Source organism: Salarias fasciatus, chromosome 9 (assembly GCF_902148845.1).
Source record: "Salarias fasciatus chromosome 9, fSalaFa1.1, whole genome shotgun sequence".
Lineage (NCBI taxonomy): Eukaryota > Metazoa > Chordata > Actinopteri > Blenniiformes > Blenniidae > Salarias > Salarias fasciatus.
In genome coordinates, this window is record NC_043753.1 from 14,837,714 (window position 1) to 14,852,178 (window position 14,465).

General features: G+C 43.6%; 1 protein-coding gene across 1 annotated transcript; it reads left to right on the forward strand.

Annotated features, from left to right (window-relative positions):
- The first annotated feature begins 262 nt into the window (after positions 1-262).
- Positions 263-7,757, forward strand: slc35b3 (solute carrier family 35 member B3). The gene is made up of 10 exons (XM_030099674.1): positions 263-513; positions 2,069-2,305; positions 2,402-2,523; positions 2,615-2,769; positions 3,772-3,879; positions 4,615-4,712; positions 4,798-4,890; positions 5,185-5,296; positions 5,455-5,524; positions 6,842-7,757. The coding sequence occupies exons 2-10, from the start codon at positions 2,090-2,092 to the stop codon at positions 6,990-6,992; spliced, it is 1,125 nt and encodes a 374-aa protein (XP_029955534.1). The 5' UTR covers positions 263-513; positions 2,069-2,089; the 3' UTR covers positions 6,993-7,757.
- The last annotated feature ends 6,708 nt before the right edge of the window (positions 7,758-14,465 follow it).

A 14,465-nucleotide genomic window follows, 5' to 3' on the forward strand; every position in this document is an offset into this window, starting at 1 on the left:
GAACCGGATTTACCTGAAGAACATATTTGTTTAAAGATAAGTAGGTACATAATGAACATGGAATTATAACACAATGGAAACTTCAACAACTTCAGACAGGCAAAACACAGACTGAGCTTATTTCAGACATTACACGATTAAAAATACCCGTGTTTCATTTCGTCTAATACTGATTCAAGCCGGGATTACTGCATATTTATATTTAAATATAATTGTTGCGCACTTTACCTGCTGCTCGCGCGAGTCTGTAGACCAATGACGTCACAGGTCAGAGTTCCCAGCAGAGCGGAAGTTGTTGGCTCAGTGTTGCTCTGCAGCACAGTGCACTTAGCATTTAGCGGCTAACGCGCTCCTCCGGGCGTTTATACCGCATGTCGTTGCGGAATAAAAACATGAAGCGGGTTGGACTGTGCGGGAGATGAAGCTGTTGCCTGCACAGGAATGATTTTCGCCAGTGTTGCCTCGGGAAAAGAGGACAGGCACGCGTAAAGAAACCCGGAAGTGCTGCTGAAGGTAACAGGCTTGCTATCGATGTACATGTTAAGGAAATCAAAACTCACGATCATAAATCTATGTAATTAAAAAATCCATGCTGGGGAGGCCACTGCACTTTACAAGTTTAATCTGTGCCATTTTACTTATTGACACTTTAGATTTAGGCACTTAAATGTAGTTTCCATGAAGCTATGCTAACCGGCACTGGACATATGTAGCTCCATATTAAACCGCAAAGCTACACTCTGAGCCATGATTCAGTGTGTGTAGTTCAGCTCCTTGAATCTGACAATGCGGGACTTAATCAGATTTAGTCCGTGATCTCCTTTGATTTCCTTCAGCCCATGCACTCACACAACACAGGCATTTCCAGGCACTTTTACAGAGAAAAAGCTAACAATTCCACACCACCTATTGGCATGCCTTTAATAAACTCTAGAAATTATCCTGCTTTCATAGCCATATGATGGATTTCAAAACAATGAATGGATAACAACAACTTTACTTGATACAGTATGCTTCAGTCTTAAATGTCACAAAGAACAGTGAGTTGGATTGAAAGTTATAAGCTGTTGCTACTTTTCATCTCTAGTTATATAGGTCAAGGTCTCTTAATGGAACTCTTACACAACTAAGCAGTTGTCATCTGTCTCAACCACTTGTTGTTCAGAGATCTTAAAGACTTGAGGAAAGCAGACAATGCAAGAGTCGTAGATCAAAACTCTGAAGTGGCTGATGCCTGCAGTGATTTGAAAAACTGCATGCAAGATCAATACAGTCAGTGCTGGAGCTTGTATAAGAACTTAAAGCATAAATATGAGAACAATACAATGAATCAAGGATAAAAATGTTGCAATGTTGTGAAGATTGTTCAGTAAATTGAAATTGGCTCGACCAGTCAGACGCTTCGTTGTCCACACCTGTGATCACTGCAGTGAGGCTTGGAGAAAACCAGTGGCAGCATACCAAAGAATGTGTCCAGTCCATTCAAGTGTAAGTGTTACAGAAAGGCAAGACACCATACTAAATCCAGGAAGTACAAACAATGTTGGCTTCCTGATGAAACTGGTTTTACAAGAGAAGCTAAAAGCCATCCAATAAGATAACACTTTGTGCTCATATTTTTTTCTTCAACCATAATTTACTATGTGAGCTTCAAGCTGTGATGTAGCATTTAAAGACTGTATTTCAGACGCTTTTTTAATTAATCTCAGCATCAGAACAGCAGGTGTCATTTCTGCAGAGCCATGTTGGAGTGATGAGTGTAATCGGTTTTGTCAGAACCATCATGATCGTCTGTAAAGTCAAGGAAAGACGCAATATTGTTTTTGTAATGGCGCTGTCCTTTGTTATTGTGCTAAACTGATCCTCCAAAGCATGCCCTATATCTTCAGCACAAATCAATCTTTTAGTTGTGTTTTAGGTAGTTTTTCAGTGGTGGCCGTCATGTCATTGGTTTGTGGTTTGTGTCCTTTTAAATGCTTTATTTGCAAGTATAGTTTGATTTGTATTGTAGATTAAATTAACCCAGTGCATGGGTTCATCCAGATCTGTGTATATTTCTACCCCACAGCCTCCAGCAGGCACAGACACCATGAGTGTCAAGTATGGCCTGGTGGGCTACAACAGTTCACGGAAGCACATTTCCATCTCCATCCCCTCGTCTACGGAGGTGATGTCCCCTCACATAAAGTCTGTGGAGGAGCTGAAAGTTCTGGGAATCAACCTGAGCAGCTTGAGTGCACCAACGCAGTTCCTCATCTGTGTGGCTGGCGTCTTCCTCTTTTACCTTATCTATGGATACCTGCAGGTAAGACAGGAGGAAAACCATGATCATGAACTTAAATTATTGAATCAATTTCATTTAGTTGGAAATACACTCTTTTTGTGTCTTTTTTTTATGCAGGAGTTGATATTTTCCGTGGAAGGATTTAGGCCTTTTGGTTGGTACCTCACTCTGGTTCAGTTTGGTTTCTACTCCATGTTTGGACTGGTGGAGCTTCAGCTCACACAGGACAAACGCAGAAGGTACGTCTCTCTTTTGCCTCTTATATATAATTGTTAAATCCCACTGTAGCTGTTTGTCAGTCTCTCTGTTCTTTGTATTTTTCTCTTCCAGGATACCAGGAAAGACCTATATGATGATAGCGTTTCTCACAGTGGGCACGATGGGCCTGTCCAATACCTCTTTGGGCTACTTGAACTATCCTACACAGGTCATCTTCAAGTGCTGTAAACTCATTCCAGTCATGATTGGGGGAGTGTTTATACAAGGTCAGTTGTTTATCTCCTAATCTAGACAGCATTTAACCTAGCTATTTAAAAGCTATTTAAGCATAATCAGTCAAGACGGGTAGACTTTTAGAGGAGTTCTGTTTTGCTCCTCTTTTCAGTCATTACACGTTCCCTTTCAAGTGAAGCCCACCTTTCAGCTCTCAGAACATCCTTTTTATCCGCGTCTCTTGTTTTCGGCCATCGGAGCCCAGTCGGCGGCGTGAACACTTTCTTTTGGTTTTTGGCCCGTCCTTTCATCTCCGCTCTGGCCTCCGCTACGTTTCTGTGTCCTGAACGTCAGTTTGAGTTTTGCGTTTTTTTTTTTCCCACAACCCTTCCCTGCGCCTCTCTTCTGGATGTGTAGATGTGAGGGACCACGGTCCCTCAAGGGGTCGAGTGGAAAACAGAAATTGTTCACTTAGACTGCAAAGATGGGAGAGAGGGGTGGAAGGATGGATGGATGGATGGAGGGAGGGAGGGAGGGAGGGAGGGATTCGGGGCTGCATCTGATGTGAGACCTTCAAAGGCGAGTCAGGGAATCAAAGCGGGCCATGGCCGACCTGATGCTACGTCCCCTTGTCAACCTGAAGGCATCCATCCATCAGCCTGTTTTTGGAAGACTCCTTCATCCTGTTGTGCTTTTTTTTTTTTTTCTCACAGGTTTTTTTTTTTTTAATGCACATTGTTACATGCATGATATCAGAAACTTCCACTTGAGAAGAATTCCTATTGCAAAAACTTTGATTAGTTGCGTTATTACCTGAGTCCATGTTCCGCTGCGTCTCAGAAGTGGGACTTCTTTGTACTTTGTGAAAAATAACGCCGTTTGAATAACACCGGTTTGATTCCTGCTGATTGTGATGCTCTCAGGGCTTTCTCCAAGTTCCACACTCGCGTTTTTGATTTTCTCATTGGTGCAGTTTTTCCTGTTTTGCCGTGTTAGTGAGTTCTTGTTTTTATTGTATATGATATATATTTTACTTGAGATGTTTTTGGTTGCAGGTAAACGGTACAACTTAGCTGATGTGTCTGCCGCCGTCTGCATGAGTCTGGGACTCATCTGGTTCACCCTGGCTGACAGCAAAGTAGCCCCCAACTTCAATGTGACAGGTATCTATCCTCACTCTGTGTCCAGCTCAGGGTTGTGTGAGGCTGGAGTTGATCTCCGCTGAGGACAGGGGAAGGCTGCAGACATCTCCGACAGGTTTCCAGTCAATCAAACGACAAATGCAGAAAGAAGCTATCTCAAATTTTCACACTTATTGAAAATAAGGACCTCATTTTGAGCATCAGCATCATGAAAATGGATGCACTTTGTACTTCTTTCATTAGAAAATTGACTTTTTACATGCAAAAGCAGCCAGTAACTCGTGTATTTTTCACATTTCTTGTCTATTGTTATTGCTGGTTTTCTGTCGCGTGAAAGCTGGAAGAACACGCTGCAAGCAACTGTCAGTTATCTGTGTCTCCTTTTAGCAAAAACGGGTTCACTAAATCCTCGCATGAACACAAAGAATGCTTCTCATTTAGGGGGATTGTCTTGAACTGATGTGCGTTGCAGTGTGTCAGCGGCATTTTCACAGTGCAGCTCAGAACAGAAACGCGAAGCCGTCTCACGACACTGCGGTGCCTTGTTGGTCTCCAGATACACGCACGGGAACATCAGTGACCACAGCGCGCTCTGTGGCTGACGATCATCGCTATCATGTGTTTGCTTGTTCTGTCTTATCCTCTTTACAGAGTCGTGGCTTGCAAGTTCTCATGCGGCCATTTGCGCTCTCCGCCTTCACGTGCGGCGTCCTCGTTTCAGTGTGTAATCCCCTCGTGCCTCTGTGTGTCACTCAGGTGTCCTCCTCATCTCGCTGGCTCTCTGCGCCGACGCTGCCATTGGAAACGTGCAAGAGAAAGCCATGAAACTCCACAATGGCTCCAATTCTGAGATGGTGCGTGTTAAAAACGTCTTATGGTGTGGCTCTCAGTGACGCGGTCCGATGGTGATTGGCTGATGCTGTGGGATTACGTCGACAGGTGCTGTATTCGTACTCCATCGGGTTTGTGTACATCTTAGCAGGCCTCCTGTGTGTGGGCGGGCTCGGACCAGCAGTGGCGTTCTGCTCACAGGTAAATAAATACACAGGAGACGGTTTGAGCTGTTTGCATCACCACCGAGGAAAAAAATCTAATCTATTTAATATTTCCTGATGGTGTTGTGTACATGCAGTGTGCTGATCAGATTGCTTCTCGTCAGCCTGTAATACCTGTTTAAATGTCACCGGCTGCTGGTTCTTAATTTCGGCTGCGTTCGCTCCGTTTAATGACTCACTTGATTCAGTTGTTGTTGTTGTTGTTGTTGTTTTGTGACAGACTTTCATATCAGATCTGTTCATCTGTCCGTTCCTGCTTCTTCCTCTCCAGCATCCAGTCAAGACGTACGGTTACGCGTTCTTCTTCTCTCTTACGGGTTATTTCGGGATCTCCTTCGTGTTGGCCTTAATCAAGCTGTTCGGTGCCCTGGTTGCAGTCACAGGTCAGAACCACAGTTTAGTCTCCTCTTAAGATCAACGATCAACATTTACTTTTGATTGCAAATTAAATACAGCAACTTTTAATTTTCTCCTTTTGTCATGAAGTCGTGAGATGGACGGACTTGCACTGACAGTTTCACACATGTTGATTTCTTTGCAGTGACCACCGGAAGGAAGGCCATGACAATTATACTTTCCTTCATGTTCTTTGCAAAACCTTTCACTTTTCAGTAAGTACTGTCACCTTCTGACTTTAAGCAGCTTCTTCCCAGTTTAAAGTCGAGTCTGCAGTGTGACCAGTGACCTCTCCTTTGACTAATGAAACTTGCGCTGGCCTCCCCGGCCCTGGTTTTCATGTCCTCAGTCCATTTTCAGACCTTTCCTGTCCCACTGCTCTTCCTCCCCGTCCTTCACTCTTTCGCTCGCCCTCCCAACTCCTCTGTGCCTTCACAAAGGTCTCACACCTCTCCGGCTCTTTCTGCACGCTGACTTTCCACTCGCTTGTGTATGTGTCTTACTATATTTAAAAAAATAAATAAATAAAAAATAAAGAAGTTTAGTGTATCATCATGACCAGCTGCGTTCTCCCTCCAGCTGGTGTTTGCCCTCCACTGTGGCTGCTCTTCAAGGCCGCAGCCCAAAAAGTTTTCAGACAAACAGGCTCTCTAATTAGGGTTTTTGTTTTTCAGATCAAAGTTAACAAACATGTGCCTTATTTACTAAAACTAGTCCTGCACATACTAATACTGTCAGATCACATAGTAATGCATGCTTTGCACAACATATTCGATGATGGTATGGTGTTCTTTATTCCATACACATCTAATGGTGTGATCAAAACAAAATATACATTTTTACTTAATGTTAATCACTAATGGTCTATTTTCTCAATCCCAAAACATTTGTTCGTGTTTTCTTTTCTATATTTGAAATGAAAGAGTCTGTATCTGAGACAAATTTATTATTAATGTTTATTTTTAGTCTTAACCTGCAGTGTTTATATCCTAGTAATATCATATAAAATGCTTCTGGTACTTTTAAATGAGACATTTCCACATCTTATTTTTTATTGCTCTGTTTTATTCTACATATGAAACACCTTTATTTTGAATATACAGAACCAGTCTACTCGAAGTATAATGATGCAAATCCAATATTTTTGGAAAATAGAGATCACATGAGATGTCTATCTGCAATAACACATAGGAGTTTATGTTAGTATATTGTACATTTCTTACAGTTTTACAGTCCTGTGAGTGTTCAAGTGTCTTATTTCTGTGCCCACAATCTTACTACGTTTCATAAAAAATGTGAAATTGATAGTTTGACTAGTTAACGTTACCTCAGGTTTTGTTGTACACAAGTTTTGAGTCAAAGCCAAAGAGTTCCCCTTTAAACTGATAAAAATCATGCCATTAAAAAAATGACGTATTTTTAATCAACTTAACACCAGCTTCCTGTTCAACCCTGCTTTTCCTGATATTAAATGTTTTTCAGTTTAATTTATCCTCTTAAAACATCTGGCCTTCCTGTCTTGTCTTTATCAGGTACATCTGGGGCGGCCTTCTGGTGCTCTTCGGCATCTTCCTGAATGTTTACAGTAAAAACAAAGACAAAATGAAGCTTCCCTCCATCAAGGACCTTAGGAACTGGCTGCTGACCGCAAAGAAAGTCCGATTTCACTCCCAAGAAGTGTAGGAGTCGCTCCACGGGTGTGGCAGAAGTCCTTCAGGCGCAGCGAGGGCCCACGAGTCTCAGACGATCCGCCGGCGCATGTGCCTGAGCCAACGACGGGTTGTACAGGGTTTTTACCTCGGCCTTATGAACCGCCGGTGTGACGAAACCCCCATCCACCAGTGAAACACTGGTCAAGGGAAACAACGCGATCCGCAGCAAACTGAAGGAAACTGTGGTTATGAGAGGATCAATGCCTCATGGGACGTCGTGAAGTGCAAACTTCAGAGCCCCGCAGAAACATTCCCAACACGGAGTTCACGTAAAAAGACTAGTAAAGGGAAACCGGCTCCTTAGCTAACCAAATTGCACAGTTTTGCACTGGAGTTGAGTCAAACACTTGGTGAACAGTACGTGAGAACAGAGGCATGATGTTGTGTGTCATGTCTGAAATGATTGTCCCTCCTCCTCCTCTTCCACCACAACATGAAAAAAAGAGAAATACTTCCCCCCCGCATGTGCCAGAAGGATGAAACCAAACTTTGTTTTACATTGTCATTGTCTTTTAAAAAAAGTGGCTTTCATAGTTTATTAGTAATTCATATTTAACTGTACCCTAATCTTGACAATAATTGCAATTTCAGTGATCTTCTGGTGACGATTTGGAGAATACGAAGTCGTTTTTACTCCTCGATATATCAACACTGTCAACTGCCATGATTTGCTAACATATGTTTGGGTGAAAGGGTGCAGCTCTTTTTACAATAAAGTATGTATTTAGTAATTACAGTTTTGTGTTTGTGAGTGTTTTTATTTTTTTTTCCAGGCAGCCCTTATTCTCTCGCCTTGTACCGCTTGAGAGAAGAGTTGAAATGCTGCCAAAATGTACGTGTGCCTGTGTGTGTTTAGCCATCTAGTGGCCTTAGGCGTGTTTGATTAGGAATACTGGAAAAAAAAAAAAAAAAAGACAGCGCTGCTAGACAGAAAATAAACAGCGCTCTTTGCTGTGCCGAGGCTGTCCTATTCATTTGGATCCGCCCTGTGAGTGTGAGTGTCAGTCGTACAAATGCTGATTTACAGTCTTGCTGAATGATGAAGCTCAGATCTGGTTCAGTCCCAGGTACACTGCCTCTTCCTTAGTGGTGCCGTTCACACATGTAGTGCTGGAATTTGAGAGTTGTTTTCATTCTTTGAGTTATAAAAAAAAGTTTCTTCACTAATATACCTACAAAATAACTGTAATATATAACTTTTGGTGATGGTGGAGGGTCAGGGGGACGCCTTTTCCCAACAGGAAATACATGAAAACTTTATTTTTTTTAAGCAAGTAAGGATATATTTGGCAAAAAAAAACAAATGCTGTCCAAACAATTCTCTTGCAGCTTCCACCCCTCACTCTAGCAATCTGCTTCAGAAGCCTATCTGTGTGTTATTTATGCTTTCCAATACCGACAGTCTGATCCAGGATCTGCACGTGCGGCCTCGGAATACACTGGAAAATGTCTGCAAAGCCTTTTGTCCTTCATTATCATTTTTTGTGTATGCATGTGTGTGTCGCTGCCACTGCTGTGAAATGACAAGAGACTTGCCAACTCAGCAGGAGCCGGGCTGAGTGCGGCTCTCTCTGTGATCCTAATAGAGGCCCAGATATTACAGTCTCACTTCCAGGCGGGAAACCCAACGCCGGGCCAATTAGTAATCTGGTATTTCATAAAATTTGGCAGCTTGTGTGTGATGACAAACTGACAGCGATCTTCTCTCCTCCAGGGAACCCTTGGCAGTATTGCAGAGCACACACACACACACACATAAACTGAGCAGCGATAAGTTTTTCCTCCACAGCAAACACTGCACAGATTAGGAGCATGTAACTTAATTGAAAGCAGAAAATGATTTTGGATGTTTTCTTATTTGGCTGCAGTTTCTTTCCTCACACAGACAAGAGGCAGGATGAAATAGTGTGTTCTCGAGGCCTCTTTCTGACAAACGCCGGCCTGCTTAAACTGCTGCTTTTGTGTGATTTATGAACGGAGGAACGGCCCATTAGAGGTGGAGAGGGCACGTTGTGGTTGCGGTTTGCTGCAGAGGTTTGATGTGCGGCAAACGGCACTGCTTCATCGCTGTGGGAGCGGCTGTTCTCTTCCAGCTCCCTGAAAGGTCATTATGGGATGGGAAAGCCCAGTTGACCCAAGGCAAAGTACATCATTTGTCTTTTAGCACCCAGAGAGAATGCACCTAACAAAGCAGGCTGACCCCTGTTAGAACGCTGAGGATTTTGACCATTTCTCAAAGCCGCAAAGGAAATTGCTGTTCGCTTAAGTCAGCAGATTCTTTTGTTTTATATATATACAGTTTTAGGTAAACATTTTGTTTTGTGATGATCAGTGACTTTTGGTGATTTGTCTCCGGGCCTCAGCGAGAGACCGTGAGACGACAACAGCTTGAATGAGGAACGTCCTGGGATTATAGCGCTAACATAAAGTCGAAACTGATAAATGTCGGAATAAATTCTGGAACAGTGCTTTTATATCTCTGCTTTACCTTCCCCCTATTTCTTTTCCCCCACTTCCCTTCACATTCCGGCCCCCATTTCTCAACACACGGCACACGCGCCCGGTCGCTCAAGCCGCCCAACCTCTGGTCGGTGGACCTTCCTAATAAATAATGGGAGATGTCCGGAGCTCATCATTCCAGCAAATAGGCTGCTATATAATATGTGGTCCACTTCTGATGGGGTTGCTATATAATATGCGGTCAGACCCGGGACGGCCGCAGTGGGGAGGGCTGGCAGCCCATTCATTATGGGTGCAGCCGGTTCAGCGGAGGCAGCAAGGTGGGGATGTGAAGGATATGCGGCCGAATCGCGCACGTGCGAAAGACTGCTGATAAATATGAGGCGCAGTCGTTTAGTTTCCGTGCTGTGTCTGTTTAGAACACGGAGCTGCGTTTGTTTTTAATTGTGGACGTGGGAATCGTTGTCGTCGTCGTCTCTCGTTACCTCAAATTAAGCGAGGGATAAGGCTAAATGAGCTGCGGAATCAGTCTCAGCGAGCCTAAACTATATTTGTAAATCCAGTATTTTCCACATACAACAGGGATTCCTCTCCATCTTTGCTGTCTTCATTCATTCAGTCTCTCCATTTCCTTTTTATCCCCCCACTCCATGTCCAACCCCTTCCTCTCCCGTCTCCTTCCCGTCTCCACAGCAGCCCTGTTCCTCCTACCTCAGACTCATTACACCCCACCCACCCGTACCTCAGCCTCGGCGAGAAGCTCTCCTCATATAATATGATGGCCATCTGCTCGGCTGAGCCGCGCTTCCCAAAAGCCCCCGGGCGAGATGTTTATCTGTCGTCCCCCCTCTCAAACTCCTTTAAGGATGCAAAACATATCAGCAATCATCGCCGCTACAATTAGCACAGGTGCTGCTGAGCTGTAAAGTGATCAGGAGAAATGGGAGGAAACATAATTGAAGTGGATTAGAGCGGAGAGGTGGGAGGGAGGAAAAAAAAAAAATGAAATAAAAATTCTGGAGGCTTGGACAGCGGCCCTTCTCTATACTGCTGTTTGAAATTCACTGCGCTGTGATTAAAATTGGTGCAGAGCAGTAGAGGAAGTCCTGGCAAGGAGTTTTTGGTTTTCAACAGCTGTCAAATGTTTTTTTTTTGTTTTAGCCCACTGTTTCATTAAGTGTGTTTCTGTCAGGTTGAAATATGGAGTTGTAGAGTGTGACGACGTGTTGGATAACCGGAGATCAGGGTGTTTTTAATGCAGGGACGGTGTGTATTTCAGAGGACAATGAACGGCGTGGAAAACCAAGCCCTCCTGTTGTCATCATCTACTGACAGTGGGGCAACAAACATTCGAGCACACGTATGCAAACACATTCTGTACTGTACAGCCACACACACACACACACATCCACACACACACACCATTTTAGTTGCTCGAGCAGGGTCGAAATATTCTGCAGCAGTCACTCATGAAGAGAAATTCTTAATAATAAATATCCAGCCAATAATGAATGTGCTGCTGGCTGCAGTTGTCTTGGGGGCATAATATCTAATTTCCTCCCAATGTTTCATATCCCGACTCCTGCATGTCGACACAGTCCATCATTACACCCCAATGCAGGTTCCTATCACTTTTATTTATTTTTCAAATCAATATATAAATCAAAGCCCGGACAGATGAGATCCAATAAATTACAGAGTGCTGGACAAATGCAGAATGTTAACTGTGCGCCGGGAGAGGAGATTCCCATGGGTGCTGCCTGCTCGCTTCTGTGTGCAGCAGCAGAATCCACTAAATGTCGTATTAAATCAGAGCTAACTTGAATATTACTCAGAGCTGTTTTTAATACAGGTGGAGAAACTCCTCACAGGCCTCAGATGGCAGAGTGTCTGCTACATGTAAAGGCAATCTTTACAATTTATCTCACATCTTGTTGAGTTAGTTTTTTTATTTATTTTATTTAAAACATCAAGGATGAGACAAGCGAATGTCCTTTAGGTTTGGATATTGATATGGAAATTAAAGGGATCGTACTATTATTCATCCCGCTGTATATATTAACCCAAAATATACTGAGAGATACAAAATAGAGCGACTGAAAACTGATTTTCCTTTCACCAGCCACTGCATGTGTGCCTTCCCCCTTCTGTTCCAAGATCAGCCACATGGAAAAACAGGAGGGTTTAGTGTGAGAAGGAGGGAAATGGGGGGGAAAAGAATGGTGAACCTGGTGAAATAGAGCATAGAGAACAGTGGAGGTGACTCCACGGGTTCAAAAACCTGCCGCTGCCACCCCGAATCCTCACTGAGGCCTCGCGTAGGTGCAAGGGGCAAAGCAGTCAGCTCAGGCAGAGACCCGTAACGTGAAGATCGGGCTCACAGGACACACACACACACACACACACATTCTCCCTCTCTCTCTACCTGAGTGCAGCAATCACTGCTATCATCGGGGAATATGCTGCCATCAGGCCCCATAACATCAGAGCGCACCTTGGCGCTGACACCACATGACATGCATATGTGCGGAGGCAGCGTGAGGCGATGCCGGGCCAGGCAGCAGCAGGGGTTTGAAAGAGATTCCCACTGACAGTGGTCCGGCGGGGGGAGAGGAGATCCCCACTGTGAAGTACAACAGCGAGCCTTCTTCACTGCGTCCGAGGAACACAAAGGACGAGGCAGAAGCAGCTGAAAACCAGAGAAAGGCTTTGTAATCACGAGCGGAAGGCGTCATTGTGGTTTCTGTTTGTTTTCGTGCCACGTGCAACACAGTTTTATGAAGATTTGAAGCTTTGAAATCTTTTGTAGCTCTGTTTAGCACATTCACTCTCAGGTACCACGTTTCTTAAAATCATCTAAATAAGTGCCAAAGTAGCACATACCAATGCGAGCAAATGATCACACTGCAAAACAGTCAGAATTCTAAAAAGTAGCTTTATTTAACCACAATGCACATCTCTTTTAACCTCTTTTAATAGCTTTATTGACAGTAAAAGGTTCAAATGTTACATTTGCAGTTGATTTAATATCCGCCCATTGAAGTTCGACAGTCCATCAGAGGACAAACACAGAGAGGCCGTCAGAGACATTCACACCTGCAGGCAATTTACCAATTAACCTGAAATGCCTTTTTTAGGGAACTGCAGGAGACATCCAGCCCATTAGAGCACTCAGAGGTCTCAGAGAACAGGAAACTCTCCACAGAAGGGTCTCCAAGCCAGACTCGAACTGGAGATCTTGTCATTGTGAGGTGCTAAAAACTCCACTACAGCGAGACAAACAATATAGATCCAGCTCAGTTTCTGGAATATTTATATGTAATATATACACTTATACACAGTTCATCTGCTAACTTGTCTTATTTGTCGGTGTATATATGAGACCATCACGGATTCTCACAGATCTGCGTGACGTCCTCCTCCCGACTGCGTTGTGGGTCACCTGATTGTCTTCATGACGAACCTCTTTCCTCTTATTCTGGCTTCTTATCAAAACGTCAACATCGGCAACATCACATTCAGACGTCAAAGTGTGCTGTCCAAAGGCTTGTTTCTAACTTTGTGATGATGGATTTTTCATGACGTGGGTTTTATAAGCACTCCCCATATCCACATTTTTATTTATGATGGCTCACGACATGTGAGGTATTGGCCTGCTGTCAACAAAGAAACTCTGATACCTGTAATTAACTGGCTTCTCATTTTAGATAAGAGAAAAAAAAAGTTTTTAAACAAAAAGAACAGAAATACATTTAAACACTCCAAATCCAAAAGCCATACATTGTAATTGAAACAGTCAAACAGGCAAAATCTTTCAATTTCCATTTATTATAGTCAGGAATCTTTTTTTTTTTTTTTTTTAAGGATGATATTACAAAAAAAAAAAGCGTAGCAAAATTTGCAATCAAACATCCCTAGACAGGATAGCCTCCTCCACGCATGTGACGGTGAGAAACAATTACATACAGTATCTTTTAACGCTACGCTGGGAAACAAGATCTCATTTAAAAGCAATAGCAAAGCAGGAGGCAGTTGTTTCTAATATGGAGAATATAAAGAATAAATAATCCAGTTGTCTGCGGTGCCCAACGCAAAGCAATTTAACGCATCAGTGGCAGCTGCCTATTAATTTCCTGTAGAAGGGAAATAGGGGAGAGCCTGGAAGCAGTGATTGGAGGGACAACACAGCTGCATCATGTATCACTCCGGAGCCAAACAAGATGCACACACAAACACGTGCGAGTGGGGCTGCGTGTTTGTACACACACGTATCGCCGCACAAGCGAACGCCGCATGCATGAACGCGCTGCTGTTTTTTTCCCACAATATCGGCGCTTGCATGGGAGTGAGGTGGCATTATATGTCTAATGATAGTGAATTAATAAGCAAAGCCTACAGATAGAAAGGCCCATATGTGACTCTTGTCCTCGGGGTGTTGCATCAGTAATGCTCCCCCCCCCCAGGCAGGCCTTCTTCGCTTCTTCCATGCATTCGCTGGAAATCCGTGTCCGCTTTAATTAGGTAGCCAGCCTCTGATCCCTCCTTGTTTCTGAAATAACTAAAGAGGGCGTGGCATGAGCGCCCGACGTCTCTCTCTCTCTGGCACTGATCCAAACAACAACACCTCCTTCATGACGGGGAGCAAGGAGAGGAAGCCGCGGCGCCATAAATCCAGAGGTATTTGGACATGAGCCACCAGGACTCCCAAATGACCACTGTGGTGGCAATAAGCATGCCGAGGTCACTGCAAGGAAAACTTGTCTTTTTCTTTCATTTATATATATATATATAATTTGAATTGTTCCTCTGCCCTTTATATCCAATTATTACAATGTCAATTATTCCCACTGTCAGTTTTAAGTATTCACCTGCAAACAAAATAAGTTTGAAACAAGCGTATTTCTCCGAAGAGCAGAGCCACGCCATCCCCTCTGCCACTCCGCTCGCTATTCATTTGACCTGTCTGCTGGAATCAGTCTGTTTT